Genomic DNA, 17,923 nt, shown 5'->3' with positions numbered 1-17,923 from the left:
TCAGTCCTGCCAAGAATGTAATAAGGATTAACGGAGAGGCAGTTTCTATAAGCAACACCAGAATGTTTCCTTCCTGCTTTCCTTACAGGATTAGGCCAGTCATTTCTTCTAACACCCAGTTCTCCGAACTGCTTAGAATAACAACCGGTTCTAGTGAATAGGTGCGAACTGGTAAAATCCCACCCCTGCTATATTCTATTCATACATCACATTATTCTATTCTATATTCTATTTTCTATTCTATTATTTCATCACATTATTGTATTCTACTCTATATTCTATTTTCTATTCTATCTTTCTTAACATTAAATCACATCACATTATTATTCTATTCTATTCACACATGACTGAGATGGGTTCATGACTTAAAATCCCCCTCGGGGGTCTCTTTTTAAACTCTGGTCCTTTAAGAGGTGTAGACTCCAACTCCCAGAAGTCTTGGTAGCTGGGGAATTCTGGGAGTTAAAGTCCACCAATCTTAAAAGGGGCTGAGGTTTGAAACATCATGCTGGGGTCTCTACAAGCAGCGACCTCTCTATGCAATTGTTTTCATTGCCTGTAAAATCTGTTTTTAAAAAGGTCCTAATATAGTTAGTCCTTGACTTATGGCCACCATTGAGCCTAAAATTTCTGTGGCTAAGCAGGAGAGTTGCTAAGTGAATTTTGCCCCTTTCTTGCCACCGTTTGTAATTGAATCATTGCAATTGTTAAGCTTGTAACCGTTAAGGGATTCCCCACTGGCTTTGCTTGTCAGGTCACAAAAGGAGAATCACATGACCCCGGAGCACTGCTACCGTCATAAGTACATGCCAGTTGCCAAGCATTCGAACTTTGGTCATGTGATCAAGGGATGTTGCGACAGTTATAAGTGTGAAGAATATTGTCAAAAGTCATTTTTCCCCCAACTTTGAATGTTCACTACATCTTCTTCTTTTAATGACCGTATAATCCCTTGCAGGGTGAAGTTGGTGCAAACTGAATGGAGCTGAGTGTTTAGTGGCCGGATGCCTATTAGTGGCCTTCCTATTGACAGTGCAGAGTTTTATTCAGCAGATATATTCTCATTGTGGCCAGAGAGAAATATCTGTCTACGTAGGATCAAACTCACAGCCTCCTGATTGTGAGGCAAGAGCTCTACCTCTAGGCCACTGCACCACTCCTGAATGATCACTGCATGAGGTTGTAAATCAAGGATTATCTCCCTTCCAATAATTGAAAATAATATTAAAGATCTCCCAAGAAGAATGTCAGAAGTGTGGATCAGACAGGTCGTTCTCGACTTACGACCACAATTGAGAGCAGAATTTCCGTTGCTAAGAAGGTTGGTTGTAAGTCGAGGACTACCAGTACCGTCGTATGAAGAAGGAACGTGTCAAAAAATGTTAAAAAAAAAAACAAACAGCCTTTTTTTCCATCTATTTTATTATCCTCAAACCTAGAGATTCTGAGAAATATTTTCTGAGGGGGAGGGGAAATATTTTGTCTCTGTCAAAATACTGATATTTTGAAGGAGTTTCTGCTAATTCGGTCTTTTCAACCGTGGTTACTTTAAGAGGGGTGGACTTCAACTCCCAGAATTCCCCATGGCTGGCTAGGGAATTCTGGGAATTGAAGTCCATCCCCCTCTTAAAGTGACCACGGTCAGACCGTTGTCATTGCTTCGTCAATTCAGTTAATAAACTTTCATATTTTTGTCCTTCCAATCCTTGACATACTATCTTTTATTGCAGCTAATCGAGGGGTGGGAAGAGGGGAGGTGTCTGGCAATGAGACATCCTGTTTGGCAGCCATTTTCTTCTTCCTCGTTTCTTATTACGCCTCCAGAGTTTCGACCATCAGGGGCATCCAGAAAGCAGCGAAGGCTCCCTTTTCTTCCCCACCTCAACCCTCCCGCAAATCCATTCATCTCCGGGGATGATGGGGTTGCCCTTCCAGATTAAGAGCCCGTGCTGCTGAAACCCAGTTGCGGAGGAGGCTACGAGTTTGAGAGACGCCGTCGAGGGGCTCCAAAAACCAGGGACGTTCTTTGGCTAAGGAAAATGGGCAGGGTGTAAGGAAGGAGGCCAAGATCAGGTCCTTGAGATACAACAGGGTGCTTTTTTTTTTTTTTTGGCACATGCGTCGGCCGTGGTGGTGGATGAACGAGCTGGGCTGAGGCGGGAACATCGGTACCGATTCCACAACTGTCACTGGCCAGGATGGGCCCCGCCGGGTACCCTCCACAGAAAGAGAGACCTATCGTCCCATCGTCCACCATAAGGTGGAGTGGCAGCCATGCGGAGTCCCGGATCAAGAGGGTGCCAGGGTGCCCAGCAAGGTGGTGAAAGCCAGTGCTTGGCGGGACAACTCCGCCACGCAACCCTGCATCTCGCGAGCGGCAGGCAGTGACGGGTAGCTCAAAGCAGCGCTCTTGACCGAGAGGACTGCTTCCTTCAGGGCTTGGCACAGAGCCGTGCTGGCGGCCCCCACCCTCGCCCGCACAACCGCTGAAGATGCCAGGCGGGAGACGGTGTCACCCACGAACACTAGCTTGTGCGCCGTGACAATGACAAATTTGCCGTGGGGCACGAAGACGCGGGGCGGCTGGTGGGCCCCGGCACTGGCCAAGAGGACCTCGATGGCTGACAGGAGGGTGCGGTAGTGCGTCTGGCACTGCCCCATGTAGAACTGCAGCAGCTGGCTGTCCTCTGGGGATGGCGGCACCTGGCGAGGAGAGAAAAGGTGGTTAGGACATTTATGACCTTAGGAACTCCTTGCCACTGGAAATGGGCATTTCTTGCCACACGCCACCCTCTGGAAGTGGAATTTTTCCCGGGGATCTAAAAGGGTTTAGCCAAAATATATTTCAACATCACGGGATCCACGGGGTGGGGTCAAAAAAGCCAAGATGGCTGTCAATGACAGTGTGATCTGAGCTCGGTAGGTTTTTTTAGACATCAAAAACAGAAGATCAGTTTGGATGGCAGAGTTGCTGTTGGTATTTTGACATATGATGACTGTATTTTATGATTACGATCATAGTTTATCACTTGTTGTGCATAGGTACACTGAGAGCACCAAGCACTGAGATGCACCGGAGACAAATTCCTTGTGTGTCCAATCACACTTAGCCAATAAAGAATTCTATTCTGTTCTGTACTATTTCCATTTTCTATTCAATTTGATTCCTCTATTCTATTCTATTCTATTCTATTCTATTCTATTCTATTCTATTCTATTCTATTCTATTCTACTCTATTCTAATTCTATTCTATTCCTTTCTGTTTTATTCCTTTCTGTTCTGTTCTAGTTCTGTTCCTATTTTCTATTCAATTTGATTCCTATTTTCTATTCTATTCTATCCATTTCTGTTCTATTTCTATTCTATTCCATTCCATTCCTTTCTGTTCTATTCTAAATTCTGCTCTAAATTCTCTTTTGTTCCATTCTATTCCACTTTTATTTTTTCCACCAACCCCCCTCCCCACCCTTCTGTTTACACAACGTGTTGTGGTCAGATACATAATGGTTCCAATCGGTGGGTCCAAATTCCACCTGGGGTGCATTTTAACAGGACTTCTGCAAGGGGTGGGCAGGAGCCAAAGGTCGGCCTCTGATTTCTGCAAACATGGCTTTCCACAGATGTCTCGGCCTCTGCTTTTTAAGTGCTGAGACCCTGAGGTCATAAATTTGGGTGGGACACAATGAGGGCAACGGGCTATAAAGTTAAAAGAAGAGATACCATTTCTTCCGTTGGAGTTGCCTCCCCTGAGACCGAAAATGTGGGGCTGGCTTCGGGTGTGGTTGCTTTCTGCTGGATTTTATCAGCCCCCTGAAGAGAGGAGAGAAGGAGCAAAAGAAAGAAGAGGAAAGAAGGGACAGAGAGAAGGAAAGGAAAGGAAAGGAGAGGAGAGGGAAGGAAGGGAAGGGAAGGAAGGAAAGGAAAGGAAAGGAAAGGAAAGGAAAGGAAAGGAAAGGAAAGGAAAGGAAAGGAAAGGAAAGGGAAGGGAAGAAGGGAAGGGAAGGAAAAGGAAGGAAAGGAAAGGAAAGGAAAGGAAAGGAAGGAGATGAACAGAAGATGGAGTAGAGAGGAGAAGAGAGGAGACGCAAAGAAGGGTAACAGTGAGGAAGGGAGGGAGGGAAAGAGGAAATTTAAAAATAAAAGGAAAAGGAAAGGAACATAGAAAAGATGGATGGATGGAAGGAAGGAAGGAGAAGAAAAAGGAATAGAGAGGGGATGGGAAGGAAGAAAATTTAAAAATAAAAGTGAGGAAAAAGGAAAGGAAGATTGAAAAGAAGGAAGAAAGGAAGGAATTTTAAAAATAAAGGGAAAAGAAAAGGAAGATAAAAAGGAAGGAAGGATGAAGGAAGAAGGTGAACAAAAGATGGAGTGAAAAGGAGAGGAGAGGAGAAGCAAAGAAGGGTAACAGGAAGGAAGGGAGGGAAGGAAGGAAATTTAAAAATAAAGGTGAAGAAAAGGAAAGAAAAGATGGAAGGAGGGAAGGAGAAGAAAAAAGGAATAGAGAGGGAGTGGGAAGAAGAAAATTTAAAAATAAAGGTGAAGAAAAGGAAAGGAAGATAGAAAAGAAGGAAGAAAGGAAATTTAAAAATAAAGGGAAAAGAAAAGGAAGATAAAAAGGAAAGAAGGAAGGACAAGAAGGAAGGAAAGTGGAGTAAAGAAAAAAAGGAAAAGACAAAAATAAAAAAGAAGAACAAGAAGAGCGCATTTTATTTGCTGAGCCTTATTTAGGATAAAAGAGACAGAGAAAGGCAAATGCCAGAACACAATTAAGAAACTCTTCTGAAAAACGCAACCAACGAACAACCACAATGAACAGAGATCAGGGCAGGAAAGCCCATTATTTTCTGCCTCGCCGCTCGGATCAGTGAATCCGATCGGATCTTCAGCGATTTCCGTGGGACATGTCGCCAACGGCTCTCTTCGCCCATTGCAACCCCCAAACTCTGTCTGGTGTGTTTAGTTCAGCAAAATTGTGTGTGTACACAAGAGGACCGTTTCTATTGAGGATTTGAGATTTTGAAATTTGCCCCTCAGGCCATCATCAACTCCTCTGACCCTAATTTGAATGTTTGGTATGCAGTTCTTTCACCCGCCAAATATTTCGGCTAGCTAGAACAAGCAAAAACGGATCCTTTGTGTTTTAACGGCAGCGTTTTCATCATTTCTCTCTCCTGCCGTAGAAGCGCATGCTGGACATTCAGAACATGCTGGATTTCACTTAAAAATGCAATATTTGAATAAAGACAAGAGAGGGATTGGCGCAATACAGGAAGTCCTCGACTTACGATTGCCATCAAGCTCAATGTTTCTGTTGCCAAGCGAGACAGTCGTTAAGTGAGTTTCGCCTCCATTTCAATGACCTGCCTTGCCACAGTTGTTAAGTGAAACCGCTGCAGTGTTTAAGTTAATCACATGATTGTTAAGTGAATCTGGTTTGCTCATCAGACGGTCACAAAAGGGGGAATCACATGACCCCAGGGACATAAACCGTCGTAAATATGAGTGAATTGCCAAGCGCCTGACTTTTGATCACGTGACCACGGGGATGCAGCAACAGTCATAAGAGTGAAAAACAGCTGTAAGTCACTTTTTTCAGTGCCGTTGTAGCTTCAAACGGTCACTAAATGAACTGTTATAAGTCGAGGACTATCCATAGAACAGTGCACACAATATGGGTAGCCCTTGACTTACAACAGTTCATTTAATGACCATTCGAAGTTACAACGGCACTGAAAAAAAGTGACTTGTGACCGTTTTTCAAACTACGATCAGGTGATCACAATTCAGATACTTGGCAACCGATTTATACTTACGACCATTGTCATGTCCTGGGTTCACGTGATCCCCTTCTGCGACCTTCTGACGAGCAAAATCAATGGGGAAGGCAGGCTCATTTAACAACCGTGCCACTAACTTACCCCCTGCAATGATTCACTTAACAACTGTGGCAAGAAAGATGGTAAAATGGAGGCAAAATTCCAGTTGCTGACGGTTCGGAGCGATTCTAGCAAACCGGTAAGTTTGCTGCGTTTGGTCACGTGGTGACCTGCTTTAGGACCATAATTCCCAGTCTCGATGATGTCATAAGTCAAGGACTACCTGCAAAAGCATCATGGCCGTTAGATGACGTCCCAACGTCAAGAATAGGATAATGATTATCGTGGTGTTGTGGTCATCCTTACCTTCAGATGGACATAATCGTACTCATCGGCCAGACGGATCCCTTCGTATTCGTTGTGGACATCATCCCTGGCTTGGTCCAGGTGGTCCCCCACCCCGAGACCCCCAAGCCGGGGCGGAGGGGGAGGCAGCGGGCGGTCCTGGATGCTGCCCTTCCGCACGATGTTGGGCGACGGGGGTGGTAGCTCACCCGAAAGCCGCTCCTCGCTGGGAAGAGCGGGCAGTGGACGGCGGGACAGGCTCTCCGCGGATGGCAGCCGGGGACGAGTGGGGGGTCCCGGATCCCTTATGTTGAGTCCTTGGAGGGCTCCCTCCAGGGTCGGGGTGCTGGGCGTCAGCAAAGGAACGTCATAAATGGCCCCGTCTTCCTCTTCGTCTTCTTCGTCCTTTCCTGCAGCCCGGATGTCTTCTGGAGATTCGTACAAGTTAAGCAAGGCAGAAGCGCGTCGTAAATTGGACGGGATGGCGTAGATCAGCGGCCCTTCACAGTTTTCTTCCTCCTCCTCCTCTGCCTCCTCTTGCGCCAGGGCTTTCTTGAAGGCGAGGGGCACATCATAAGCCTCGTCTGCATTTGGAGGAGCACTGGGCTGCGGGGCTACCCGGGCGACTTTTTTGACCCGTGGGGGCGGCGAATCGTACATGTCCAAAACCATATCGCGGAGCAAAGATGAGGGTACATCGTAAATCTATGAATGGAAAAAGAGGAAGAAGAAGTTCCCAAATGAAAGCCTCTTTTGGCTCAGGCATCCCGCTAAGCCATAAACCAGTTTGGTTGCTTCGGGGCCCACATGTTGGGTGAATCCAGCTATGAACCATTGTTTACGGCTCAGTGCGTTTGAGCCACACAACCTGGCTAGATCAGGAGTGGAGAGCTCGGCATGGGTGATAAACATAGTCACTTTAATTATAAATTGCAGTTTATGGCTTAACCTAATGTTCTGCTATGATGGTTTAATCCATGTACCATTATTAAAATGAACCATGGCTTACATTGTATGTCAAGATAATGCTTCCCCCCTGCCCAAACTATGGCTCTTGAAGATGTATGGACTTCAATTCCCAGAATTCCCATGGCTGGGAAATTTGAGGCCTTTAAGGATAGTAATTTTCAGCCATGGCCATTTGAAGATGGGTGGACTTCAGCTCCCAGAATTCCCATGTCTGGCTTTGGGGCCTTTAAGACAGTGTTTTTCAATCTTGGCCCCTTGAAGATGGGTGGACTTCAACTCCCAGAATTCCCATGGCTGTTTTGGGGGCCTTCAGGGACAGTGTTTTTCAATCTTGGCCACTTGATGATGTGTCTGGCTGGGGAATCCTGGAAATTGAAGTCCAGTAGTGAGGTTGAGAAACACTAAGAGGGAAAAAACCTTAATTGTTACATTCAACTAAATCACTTTCCTCTATTCTCATATTTTTAGTCAGCATTTCAATGAAAGATCTGCATATATTTTGATTTTCCTACGTTCCATCTCTTTCCCCTGGAAAAATTAGAAATAAAGATTGGAGCCTCTTTTATTTAACCTTCATCCCACTAGATTTCTATCTATAAGACTTTTTAAAGACATTTCGAGCGTCTCTCCTTGGCTTACGAGCACAATTGAGCCAACGTTTCTGTGGTTGTTAAGCGAGTTTTGTCTCGTTTTATGACCTTTCTTGCCACAGTTGTTAAGTGAATTACTGATTAAGTCAGTCACACGGCTATTAAGAGAACCTGGCCTCCCCCATTGACTTCACTTTTCAGATGGTCGCAACAGTGGATCACGTAACCCTGGGACGCTGCAACCATCAGAAGTACATGCCAGTTTCCAAACATTCTAATTTTGTTCACGTGACCCAGGGAGGCTGCAATGGTTATAAGCGTGAAAAATGGTCACAAATCACTTTTTTCAGTGCTCGTTGCTGGATCTATTGCAGCCACTTGGACCAATGACCATCTTGGTTTACAGATTTAACAAGAGTTGGAAGGGACCTTGTAGGTCGTCTAGTCCAACCCCCCGCCCAAGCAGGAGACCCTACACCCTTCCAGACAGATACAGATTAACTGAGTTGGAAGGGACCTTGTAGGTCATCTAGTCCAACCCCCCCACCCAAGAAGGAGACCCTACACCATTTTTGACATATGGCAGTCCAGTCTCTTCTTGAAAGCTTCCAGGGATGAAGCTCCAACAACTTCGGAAGGCAACTTCAATTCCATGGGTTAATGGTTCTCACTGTCCGAAAATTTCCCCTTATTTCCAGGTTGAATCTCTCCTTGTTCCTTGTCTGACCTCCAGGTGCTTTGGAAAATAGCTTGACCCCTGCTCCTCTCTGGGGCAGCCCCTCAAATATTAGAAGACTGCTATCTTGTCTCCCCTGGTCCTTCTCTTCACTAGACTAGCCAAGCCCAGTTCCTGCAACCGTTCATCATATGTTTTAGCCTCCAGTCCCCTCATCATCCTGGTTTCTCTTCTATGCACTTTTTCTAGAGTCTCAACATTTCTTTTTATAAGTGTGGTGACCAAAATTGGATGCAGTCCTCTAGGTGTGGTCTTACTAAGGCTTTATAGAGTGGTATTAGTACCTCTCTTGATCTGGATTGTATCCTTCTGTTAATGAATCCCTGTTGAACCAGACATGGTTTCTCTCTAATTCGGGGTGGCAGATACCTCTCTGGCATTGACCGATACCTCCAGCTTCAAAAGGCACTGGGGGACGCTCCAAAAATTACAGTCTAGCCTTGCTTTTTAAACTTACCCAGCTCCGCATTCTCCCCTGTCCTTCCCACCCAAATGTTTCTCCATCTAAGGCAAATGTTGGTTTGGCTGGGGAAGGGGAAAAAAGGGGCCCCTTTGCAGGCAGCTGTCCCCTTTATAAAGGGCTCAGATACAATTACTCTCAGTGGCAGGACAGGCGTAAAATTTAATCCAACAGGCGCGGCCAGTTGTCCCGCTACCCCTCCTGTTCTCCTGTCCTGGAGGCTTTGCCGGGCACACCGGCTGATGGCAACTGGTGCAGAGATCAAATGTGCCCCCCAACCCAGCTGAGGTTTCGACGCCCAGATCAGATTTAGAATAGAAAGCAGTTGCCAGCTGTCAGGTGGCAATAACATAAATAATGTAATAAAAAAATAAAATAAAATAACAAAACAAGATGAATGAAAATAAAATAAAATAGTAAATAAAATAAAATAGATTTGGAATAATACAATAAAAAATAGGTAAAATAAAGTAACAGCGTAGAATAATCAAACCAAATAGCAGAATAATAAAATAAAAAATAAATAAGATAAAAATAAAATAAGAGAATAGAATAATAAAATAAATAAAATGAAATAGTAAAGTAAAATACAATAGGATAACAAAATAATAAAATAAATAAAACAAATTAGTAAAATAAAATAAAATAATGGAGTATAGAATAATAAAATAAAATAAGAGAATAGAATAATAAAATAAATAAATGAATGAAATAATAAAATGAAATAGTAAAGTAAAATAAAATAACCAGGTACAATAGCAAGCTAAAATAAAACAAATTATAATAAACTAAAATAAAAACTGAAATAATAATACAAAACAAATAATAATAAATAAAATAAAATATAAAATAAAATAATGACGATGCTGGCTGTGCCATCTGGGTTGGCGATACAGGGAATTCTTGACTTAAAACCCATCAAACTCTTGACAACTGACTCATACTTACGACAGTTGTAGTGTCCCAGGGTCATGTGATTCCCCTTTAGGGACCTTCTGACGAGCAAAGTCAATGGAGGAGACAGACTCACTTAACAACCGGATTACTATCTTAACAACTGCAGTGATTCACTTAACAACTATAAATGAGACAGGGCCAAAACAGACCCATGGCCATCTTCCCCTTGGGCTTGTTCTCTCAAAGTACCTCCACAGAATCTTCTTCTCTTCTGGTCCCCCGGGGCACCCTGTAGATCCCTTCTGGGGGCAGCGGGCATGGCCTCGCGGGTGGGGGTATCTCATACACCTGAGGTAAAAGAAAAAGACAAGGAGAAGCCAGAAATCAGGGTTCTGAGAGAAGAAGCAGATTCCTGGAGCTTCAAACCACATCTCAGATAGGTTCGCCCAACACTGCTGGGGTAAAACAGGATGGGGAATCCATAGTTTGGTGTAGAGGAAACCAGCTTTCATCATGGTTGGTTGGGTGACCCACCCCACCCCACCCCATTGGACCTCAAAAGCAAGGAAGATTTGGGGTAAACGTCTTAGGGGGTTTAGAAGATCCAAGGGTTCCTTCTCAGCGTCTCTTCAAGCAGGCATCCTTCTCCCCCTTAGGACTTTGTAGATATGGTGGAGCACAATACTCATCATCCCCAACACAGCTAAAATGGTGGCGGGTGGGGGAAACCTCTCAATGCATCTGGACCTCGGCAGGATGTTAGACGCTGCTCTGGTGGAAGAGAAGATGTTGAAGGTTCTTGGTCTTGGGTAGAAGTTTGAGAAGATGGTAGACAAGTCCCTGGGGCTGTTTTGTGTCCACTCTTAAAGGAGACACCGTGGAGAGAAACAAGCAGGAGAAGACCTCCAGACCCCACTCTCACCTCCTGTTCTTCTTTCCTTTGATCTCTTCTTCTCCGTTCCTCCATTGATTCATCTGAGATCCTTCCCATCAGAAGAACTTCTTTCTTCGGGATCTGGTAGACCTCTGCTAGGGTGGGATTTGAGTGAGATCCAGACTCAGGGAGGATCTTAACTCTGTTGGCGGGCACAATTCCTTGCTGGCCATGCAAGGAACATAAATGCCAGCCCTCCAGGCCAGCCCCTTCTGGCTGGAGAAGGACCATGAGGTCCCCTTTGTGGAACGAGAGTTCGTCCGGACACTCGGCTGTGTTGTCGTACAGAGCGCGACACAACTGGGCCTGTGGATGAAAAACAAGGTAGATATTCAAGGTTCAAGTTACACTTTCCAAAGCTTGGCCTTAAGTCATGCTCTCCAGACTATGATACCCAGAATTCTTAAGACTACAACTCCCAGAATTCCAAGACTACAACTCCCAGAATTCCAAGACTACAACTCCCAGAATTCCAAGACCACAACTATCAGAATTGTCATTCTACAATTCCCAGAATTCCCAGACTACAACTCCCAGAGTTCCCAGCTCACATGGCTGGTTATTTATCCACAACCATGATGGTTTTTTTTGCAAAAAAAAATGGCTTTTTTTGTTTTTGCAATACAAGTCGGGAGTTAATCTCCCCTTCTATAACAGGTAGTCCTTGCTTAGCGACTGCCTCACTTAGCGACTGTTTGCGGTCACAATGGTGATGAAAACAGAACTTCGCGACCAGTTCTTGCATTTATGACCCCTGCAGATCTGTAAAGCGAAGGAAAGCGGAACTGAGATTACCAGACCGTGTTTCACTTTGCGACCGACAATCAAGTTGCCCAGTTATGGTTGCTAAACAAGGACTGCCTGTGTATTAAAAACGCTCCAGGCTTCTGTGCTAGATCTCTACATAGGGGGTAACATTTAAAAACATATATGTATGAGAAAGATTATTATACCACACAGGACAAAGTTACAGAAATATTTCTTACAACTACAGCTCCCATCACGCCCAGCAATTTTTTTTTCTTTTTCCATTCCATCATCCTGTTCTGTAAGTAACCTAAAAGCTGTTGGCTGAAACAACATTGCAAACATCTGGTTGGGGAAGCCTGAGGCCAAAGGACTGCAAATTTGCTCTCCCCTCATGTAGAAAACTAGCGCCTCAGGAACTATGTTAGCAGGGAGTTTCGAACAGGTCTTAATTAATCCAGCCATTTTCCCTTCCGATATTCTGAATGGGCTCTACCCACTAGGGATGGGCCCTGGCCTTCTTTTAAGACGGCACTGATAAGCTGCCTTTTTAAATCCATGCTTGAATTCCTCCGAAAAATAGAGGCAAAAGACTTCTGGCTGGGAAATCTGCCCAAAAATTGGGAACAGGATGAACCAAGACAAGTTCTGACATTGTTTGGAGCCCCCTTTTATAAACAATCGCTGAGTTTTGCAACAAAAACTTGGGGATTTTTTTTTTTTTTTACCAAAAACCAGTTGCTAAACATTTCCTGGACTAATCAGCAATACAGATAGTCCTCGACTTACAATTCGCTTAGTGACGGTTTGAAGTTACAACAGCACTAAAAAAAAGTGACTTATGACTGTTTTTCATACTTACGACCATTGCAGCATCCCCACGGTTGTGTAATAAGCATTCAGACACTTGGGCAACTGACTCTTATTTACAACGGTTGCAGGGTCCCGGTGTCAGGTGATCCTTTTTTGCGGCCGTCTGACAAACAACGTCCATGGGTAAGCCGGATTCACTTAACAACCGTGTCACTTACTTAACAATGGCAGTGATTCATGTAACAACCGTGGCAAGAAAGGTTATAAACGGAAGCAAAGCTCACCTCACCAGCGTCTCACTTAGCAGCAGAAATTCTGAGCTCAATTGTGGTCATAAGTTGAGGACTAGCTGTAATTTCCTATTCTTTCTCCCCTGCTTCTGCTTAAGCCATCCCAGCGTCCTGCAAAGTCTACAATAATCAGGTTAAAATATAATATACATCTCGAGCAACAATAATTTTTTTGATGAGGTGATGGTGGATAAGCTGTTGACGGTAACTTGGCGGCAAGGAAAAAAAGGAAAAAATGCTATCTGGGTGTTGACAAATAACATTTAGCTAGAAATGATCTCATTTGGGGGAGTTTAAGACACAGCCCTTAAATCAGAAAGCAGAAGGTTGACAAATTTCAGCCAAAATTGTACATTATTTATGGGAAATATTTAATCATCCACAGAAAATCAAAGTGAGGCCTAACTTTGTGCCTCAAGAAAAGCTGCCATATTTTTCAGACTGGAGAGGGGAGCCCTCTGTAAGCGTGACAAAGGGATTCCTAAACCCATAAGCCACTCCATTTCCCTTTAGAGGCACGCCTCGTCTTACAACCACAATGGAGCCCACCATTTCTGTTGTTAAGCGAGATATTTGTGAAGTTTTACCTGTTTTACGACTTTCTTGCCACCGTTGTTAAGTGAATCACTGCTGTTGATAAGTTCATCACCTGGTTGTTAAGCGAATCGAGCTTCCCCGTGGACTTCACTGGTCGCAAAAGCGAATTGCCTGACTCCCGGGACACTGCGACCGTCATAAATAATAATCAGTTGGAAAGCCTCTGAATGTTTGACCATAGGCGTACCACAAGGCTCGCAAGTGGGAAAAACGGACTTTTTTCAGTGCCGTTGTGACTTTGAACGGTCACTAATCAAATTGTTGTAAGTCAAGGACTTATACAACACCCCAAAAGGGCTTTCCCAAGATACAGATTGAAAAAGCGAGCCTCAAAATTTTTTACCTGGAGTAAAAACCACTCAGGTAGAACAGGAGCTGCAAAGCAAGTACTGATTTGGAGGCGAAATGAAAAGTATTTTGGTTTGCAAAAGTAATTCAGGAGAGCGTTGAGTTCCTCCCTCTCTCCCACCCTACCCCACCCCACCGCCCCAATTCCTTTTTTGCACCCCTCTTTCTCAACCCAAGTCAACAATACATCAAAGCTTTCACCGCCACTTATCGGTTTTCCAGATAACAGGGAGGCCCAAATAACCTTGGAACACAAATCTTTTCACTAAGGTCAACATTGTTCTCAATCCTATTTTCTTACAAACTGTGGTCAGGTAACCTTTTTCCTTCTTTCTTTCTTTTTTCTTTCTTTCTCATTCTTCCTTTCTCCCTCCCTCCTTTTCTCTTTCCTTTTTCTTTCTTGTGCCTTTTTCCCTTCCTTTCTTGACTCATTCATTCATTCCTCTTTTCTTTTTCGTCCTTTCTCCCTCTCTCCTTCTGTCTCTTTCCTTTTTTTCTTTCTCTTACCTCTTTTTCTTTCTTTCTTGACTCACTCCTTCCTTCCTTCCCTTCCTTACTCTTTCTTTCATTTATTCATTCTTTTTTCTTTTTTTCCCTTTCTTTACTCATTCTTCCTTTTTCTTTTTGTCTTTTTCTTTCTCTCATTTTTCCCTTTCTTTTGCTTTCCTCTTCCCTTTCTCCCTCCCTCTCTCTTTCTTTTCTTTCACTTTTTTCTTTCTTTCTCTTTCTCCCCACCCTCCTTTTCTTTCTCTGCTACTTACACTTGCAGACATGTTGGGCCTCCAACCTCAAACAAAGGAACCAGAAAACCTGAACAGCCTCCGAGAACCAGAATGACACCTTAATATATTAAGACTCTTGAAAAAACAAAGCCAGTCTTTAGAAGCATTCTTCTCTTTTGCTTTGTACGTTGTGCCCGGAGGGAGAACAACAACAGAAAAAAGATTCCTGAGAAATTTAAAATTGATTTTTCCTCATCTTAAAACAAACCCCAAAAAAACCACAAACATAGAAGCTATAACTTTCCAAAGAATTCTTGGCAAGATGGTTCCTGATGAATATTCCAATGCAAAAAGGGGAATTATTTTTTGTTTCTTTAAATAAAAACAGGGGTTCCTATATATTTTTCTGTGTGTGCAGTGAATGTGGTTCCTTAGAAGTTCGGCCAGCTGCGATTTGCAATTCCCTATGATTATTCCCCCAGTAGTTTTTCTGAGGTTTTCCAAATTTCTGGGTCAGCAAAATTAGGCCAGAAAAGCGATTTGAGCAACTCTGATTGCTTCCAGACCGAAAGGGTTGAGCAAAAGGAGACAAGAATGCAACAAGCTGGAACGCAGATCTGTGAGGCGAGCAGAAAGTGAAAAAGCAGCCCAGAGACATTTAAGGGACTTCTTTCCAACACTTGTTTAAAAACTGGAATAAGGAGAACAGCCAGATTTTTGCAATGTCATGGAATCCAATGAAAGAAATCAAAAATTTCCTTTTGGCAATGAACAGGCCCAAATTGTCAACAGCTCATGGAATCAAACTTTTCCTCTCGAATCCAGATTTTTTTAAAAAAAACAACCAGTTCAGATGTTCCTTCAAAAATATTCAGTGAGCAAGTTTTATTGTTTTTTCCTGAGAATAAGCAAGATCGATCAGCGTTATCTTTAATATTTTGCCATTTTTTTCTCCGCTCCTCTGCTTTGTTAAATATCGAGTCAAACTTTCACCCAATGCCGAAAAGGCCTGGCATCGATCCAGTCCCCCCAAAATTTCCAAATCTCCCACAGATCCGACACGTATCTCAAACGAGCATGGGCGAAAGTAACTCCAGGAATTTGGAAGCATTTCCAAATAAACGTAATCCTTCCAGAGAAGCCAACTTCTTGCTCCCTTCAAGGCTTAAAAAAGGGCGAGGTTTGGTTCAGATTAATTCTGATTTCAAGGGAGGTTTCCACCTCCTCGAATCTTCCCCCAAATCTTCGGCAAACTTCGAGGATGACCAGATAATCTTGTTTTCATTCTTCCAATTGAACCGCAGGTAGGCGGGAATGTCCGAGTCAGCAGGGAGACATTGCGAAAATGCAGACAGGCTTCTTTTGTTGGCCCAAATATTTATTTCAGAATGACAGGCAGAGGCAAGGGTTGAGGTTTCATACCAATTTCCCCCAATTTCTTAAAAAGTTATTTCCCAGGCCAAAGGTGGCAGCATCCAATTCCATTCAAACCAGTTATGTCCCCTGCTGTGTCCCACTCGGTCACCTGCTGAGAACAAAATACAAAAAGTCATTGTAAGGAATCGATTCCATCTTTAATTTAAAGAAAGTGACTTTCCCAAAACCCCAGCAGGCTGCTCTCTTTCCTCCTTTAAGTCAAAACCTAAAGGGAGATTTCTTGCAAACTGGAGGAAGGTTAATAAAAAGTATTGGTTTCCCCCACCCATTTCTTTCCTTCCCTCCCTTCCATCGTCCCTTCTCCCTTCCTCTTTTTCCTTCCTTCCCTTTCCTTTTTTCTTCCTTCCTTCCTCCACTTCTTTCCTTGTCCTTTCCTACCACCCTTTCTTCCTCTCTCTTTTCCTTCCTTCCTCTCATTCCCGTCTCCTTCCTTCTTTTCCCCCTCTTCCTTTTTCTTTCCTTTTCTTCTTTTGGCGTTCCTACTTCCTTCTTTCCTTCAGTTTTCCTTCCCTTATCTTTTCTTCATCCTTCACCTCATTCTTCCCTTTTTCTTCCTTCCTTCCTTCCTTTCATTCCTATCCCCTTCCTCCTTTATCCCTCCTTTCCTTTTTCTCCTTCCTTCTCTGGTTCTTTTGTCCTTCCTAATTCCTTCTTCTTTTCCCTTCCTTCCTCTTTCTCTCCTTCCTTATCTTTCCTTCATTCTTTCCTTCTTTTCCCTCCTTCCTTCCTCTTGTCTATTTTCCTTCCTTCCTTCCTCGTTTATTTTGTTTCTTTCTTCTTTTTCTTCTTTCTTGCTCTCTTTCTCCCTCTTTATTTTCTTTTTTTAATCTCTTCTTTCTTTTCTCTCCCTTCCCTCCCTCCCTCGGATACTTTCAGAGCTGTTTCTCAAAGTTGTTATTTCCTCCCCCTCCTTCCCCAGCAGAGAGGGGCCCCCTCCCCTTCTCGGAAGAGGGGCGCCCTTCCGCCAAGCAGCCCCCCTCACCCCATTCCTCGACCGCCGCCCCCCATCCCACCTGCCTTTCTCCTCTCCCGGCCAGCCGGCCCAAGCCCAGCAGCCATCAGAGCCGCATCCCCGACTCAGCAATTTCCCCCAGCCGGGCTCCGACGCGTGGCTGGCTGGCTGGCTGGCTGGCCGGCTCCCGGGTGGGGGAAAGCGGCCGCGATCGCCGGGTGGGGTACTGCCGGGCAGAAAAGGGGGAGCAGGCAGCCCCCCCCAAATAAAACCGCGCTTAAAAGAGGGGAACCCCCTCCCCAGCATCATCGAGGGATGCGGACGGAGAAGAGAGATGCGCTCGGGGAGAAAGGTGAAAAGGGGGGTCGGGGCTGGGAGGGGACCCCAAACCTCCCTGCTGCTCTTCCCTTCCCTCCCCACAATCCAGGCGGGGGAGGGATGCTTACTTGGCTCGCCCTGCAGACGCGCCCCCGCGCCCCCGCCGGCGCCCTCCTCGCCTCCGCCCGGCTGCCAAGTCGGCAGCTCAGCCTCTTCTGCGCCGGCGCCTCCTCCTCCTCCTCCTCCTCCTCGGAGGGTGGGAGGGGGCTTTGCCCTTCGCGATCTCCCCCGTTCCCCTCTTCTTCTCCCCCCACCCCACGCCCCCGGATCCTGGTCCCCGCCTCCTGCCCACCTTGGGGTCCCCAAGCCAAGACCTTCCCCCCTTTCTCTGCTTCTCCAAGAGCCCTCCGGCACTATAGCGCCCAGGGGTGAAAGGGGGGGCAGGCGGTGGGGCTGGCCGGCGCCCTAAGCCCCCCTCCGTCTCCCACAAGTTCGCCCCCGCCTCTTCTCAGCCCCCCGCCCCCGACACACACGTCCCTGCTTGTCGCCTGCCTGTCTTCCAGCTCCCGGGTCCTAAACAGCCTCTCTTGCCATCCAGGGTTTGGGGAAAGGGGTAGGGGAGAAAGCCCAAATGCCCCCTACCCGCCCGACGCCCGAAGCGGGCTAGCTAGACTGAGGGTCTTGAGGACTAGCGCCACGGGAAGCCCCAGGAGAAGCTTGCTCCATCCGGCGGGAAGGCAGGGTTCCTCCCGCGTGGGCTATGATTCAAGGGGTCCGGGAGGGTCTTCTGGACAGGGGGATTCCTCCTCGGGGTCTCAAATGGCGGGCAGAGGGCATAAGGACAAGGGAGGGAGGGAGATGGGAATGAGGAGAAGGAAGGAAGAAGGGAGATGGGAATGAGGAGAAGGAAGGAAGGGAAGGAAGGAAGGAAGGAAGTGGGAATGAGGAGAA

General features: G+C 45.3%; 1 protein-coding gene across 4 annotated transcripts; it reads right to left on the bottom strand.

Moving 5' to 3' along the window:
• Nucleotides 1-1,875: 1,875 nt before the first annotated feature.
• EFS (embryonal Fyn-associated substrate) lies at nucleotides 1,876-17,214 on the bottom strand. Of its 4 annotated transcripts, none has more exons than XM_026719514.2 (7): nucleotides 17,101-17,214; nucleotides 14,305-15,793; nucleotides 10,737-11,054; nucleotides 10,064-10,162; nucleotides 6,184-6,867; nucleotides 3,722-3,811; nucleotides 1,876-2,703 (listed from the first exon to the last, which is right to left on the bottom strand). In XM_026719514.2, the coding sequence occupies exons 2-7, from the start codon at nucleotides 14,314-14,316 to the stop codon at nucleotides 2,290-2,292; spliced, it is 1,617 nt and encodes a 538-aa protein (XP_026575299.1). In that variant the 5' UTR covers nucleotides 14,317-15,793; nucleotides 17,101-17,214; the 3' UTR covers nucleotides 1,876-2,289. The 4 variants fall into 4 exon arrangements, with proteins under 4 accessions (XP_026575299.1, XP_026575300.1, XP_087774317.1 ...); XM_026719515.2 differs by having other exon boundaries at nucleotides 14,305-15,790; nucleotides 17,101-17,212; XM_087918191.1 differs by lacking the exon at nucleotides 17,101-17,214 and adding an exon at nucleotides 16,716-17,074.
• Between the last annotated feature and the right edge of the window lie 709 nt (nucleotides 17,215-17,923).

The sequence above is a fragment of the Pseudonaja textilis genome, chromosome Z (genome assembly GCF_049901715.1).
Source record: "Pseudonaja textilis isolate UNSWEBS1 chromosome Z, rPseTex1.2, whole genome shotgun sequence".
Classification (NCBI taxonomy): domain Eukaryota; kingdom Metazoa; phylum Chordata; class Lepidosauria; order Squamata; family Elapidae; genus Pseudonaja; species Pseudonaja textilis.
The sequence above is the reverse complement of the archived record's forward strand: the minus strand, read 5'-3'. Positions and strand labels throughout refer to the sequence as shown.

Bases quoted from the DNA above. Each gene is read 5' to 3' on its own strand.
- EFS (XM_026719514.2), bottom strand. The intron at 10,163-10,736 runs GTGAGAGTGGGG...CTTTTACCTCAG, and splicing joins AAAGGAAAGAAGAACAGGAG to GTGTATGAGATACCCCCACC. The intron at 6,868-10,063 runs GTACTTTGAGAG...TTCCATTCATAG, and splicing joins GAGAAGAAGATTCTGTGGAG to ATTTACGATGTACCCTCATC.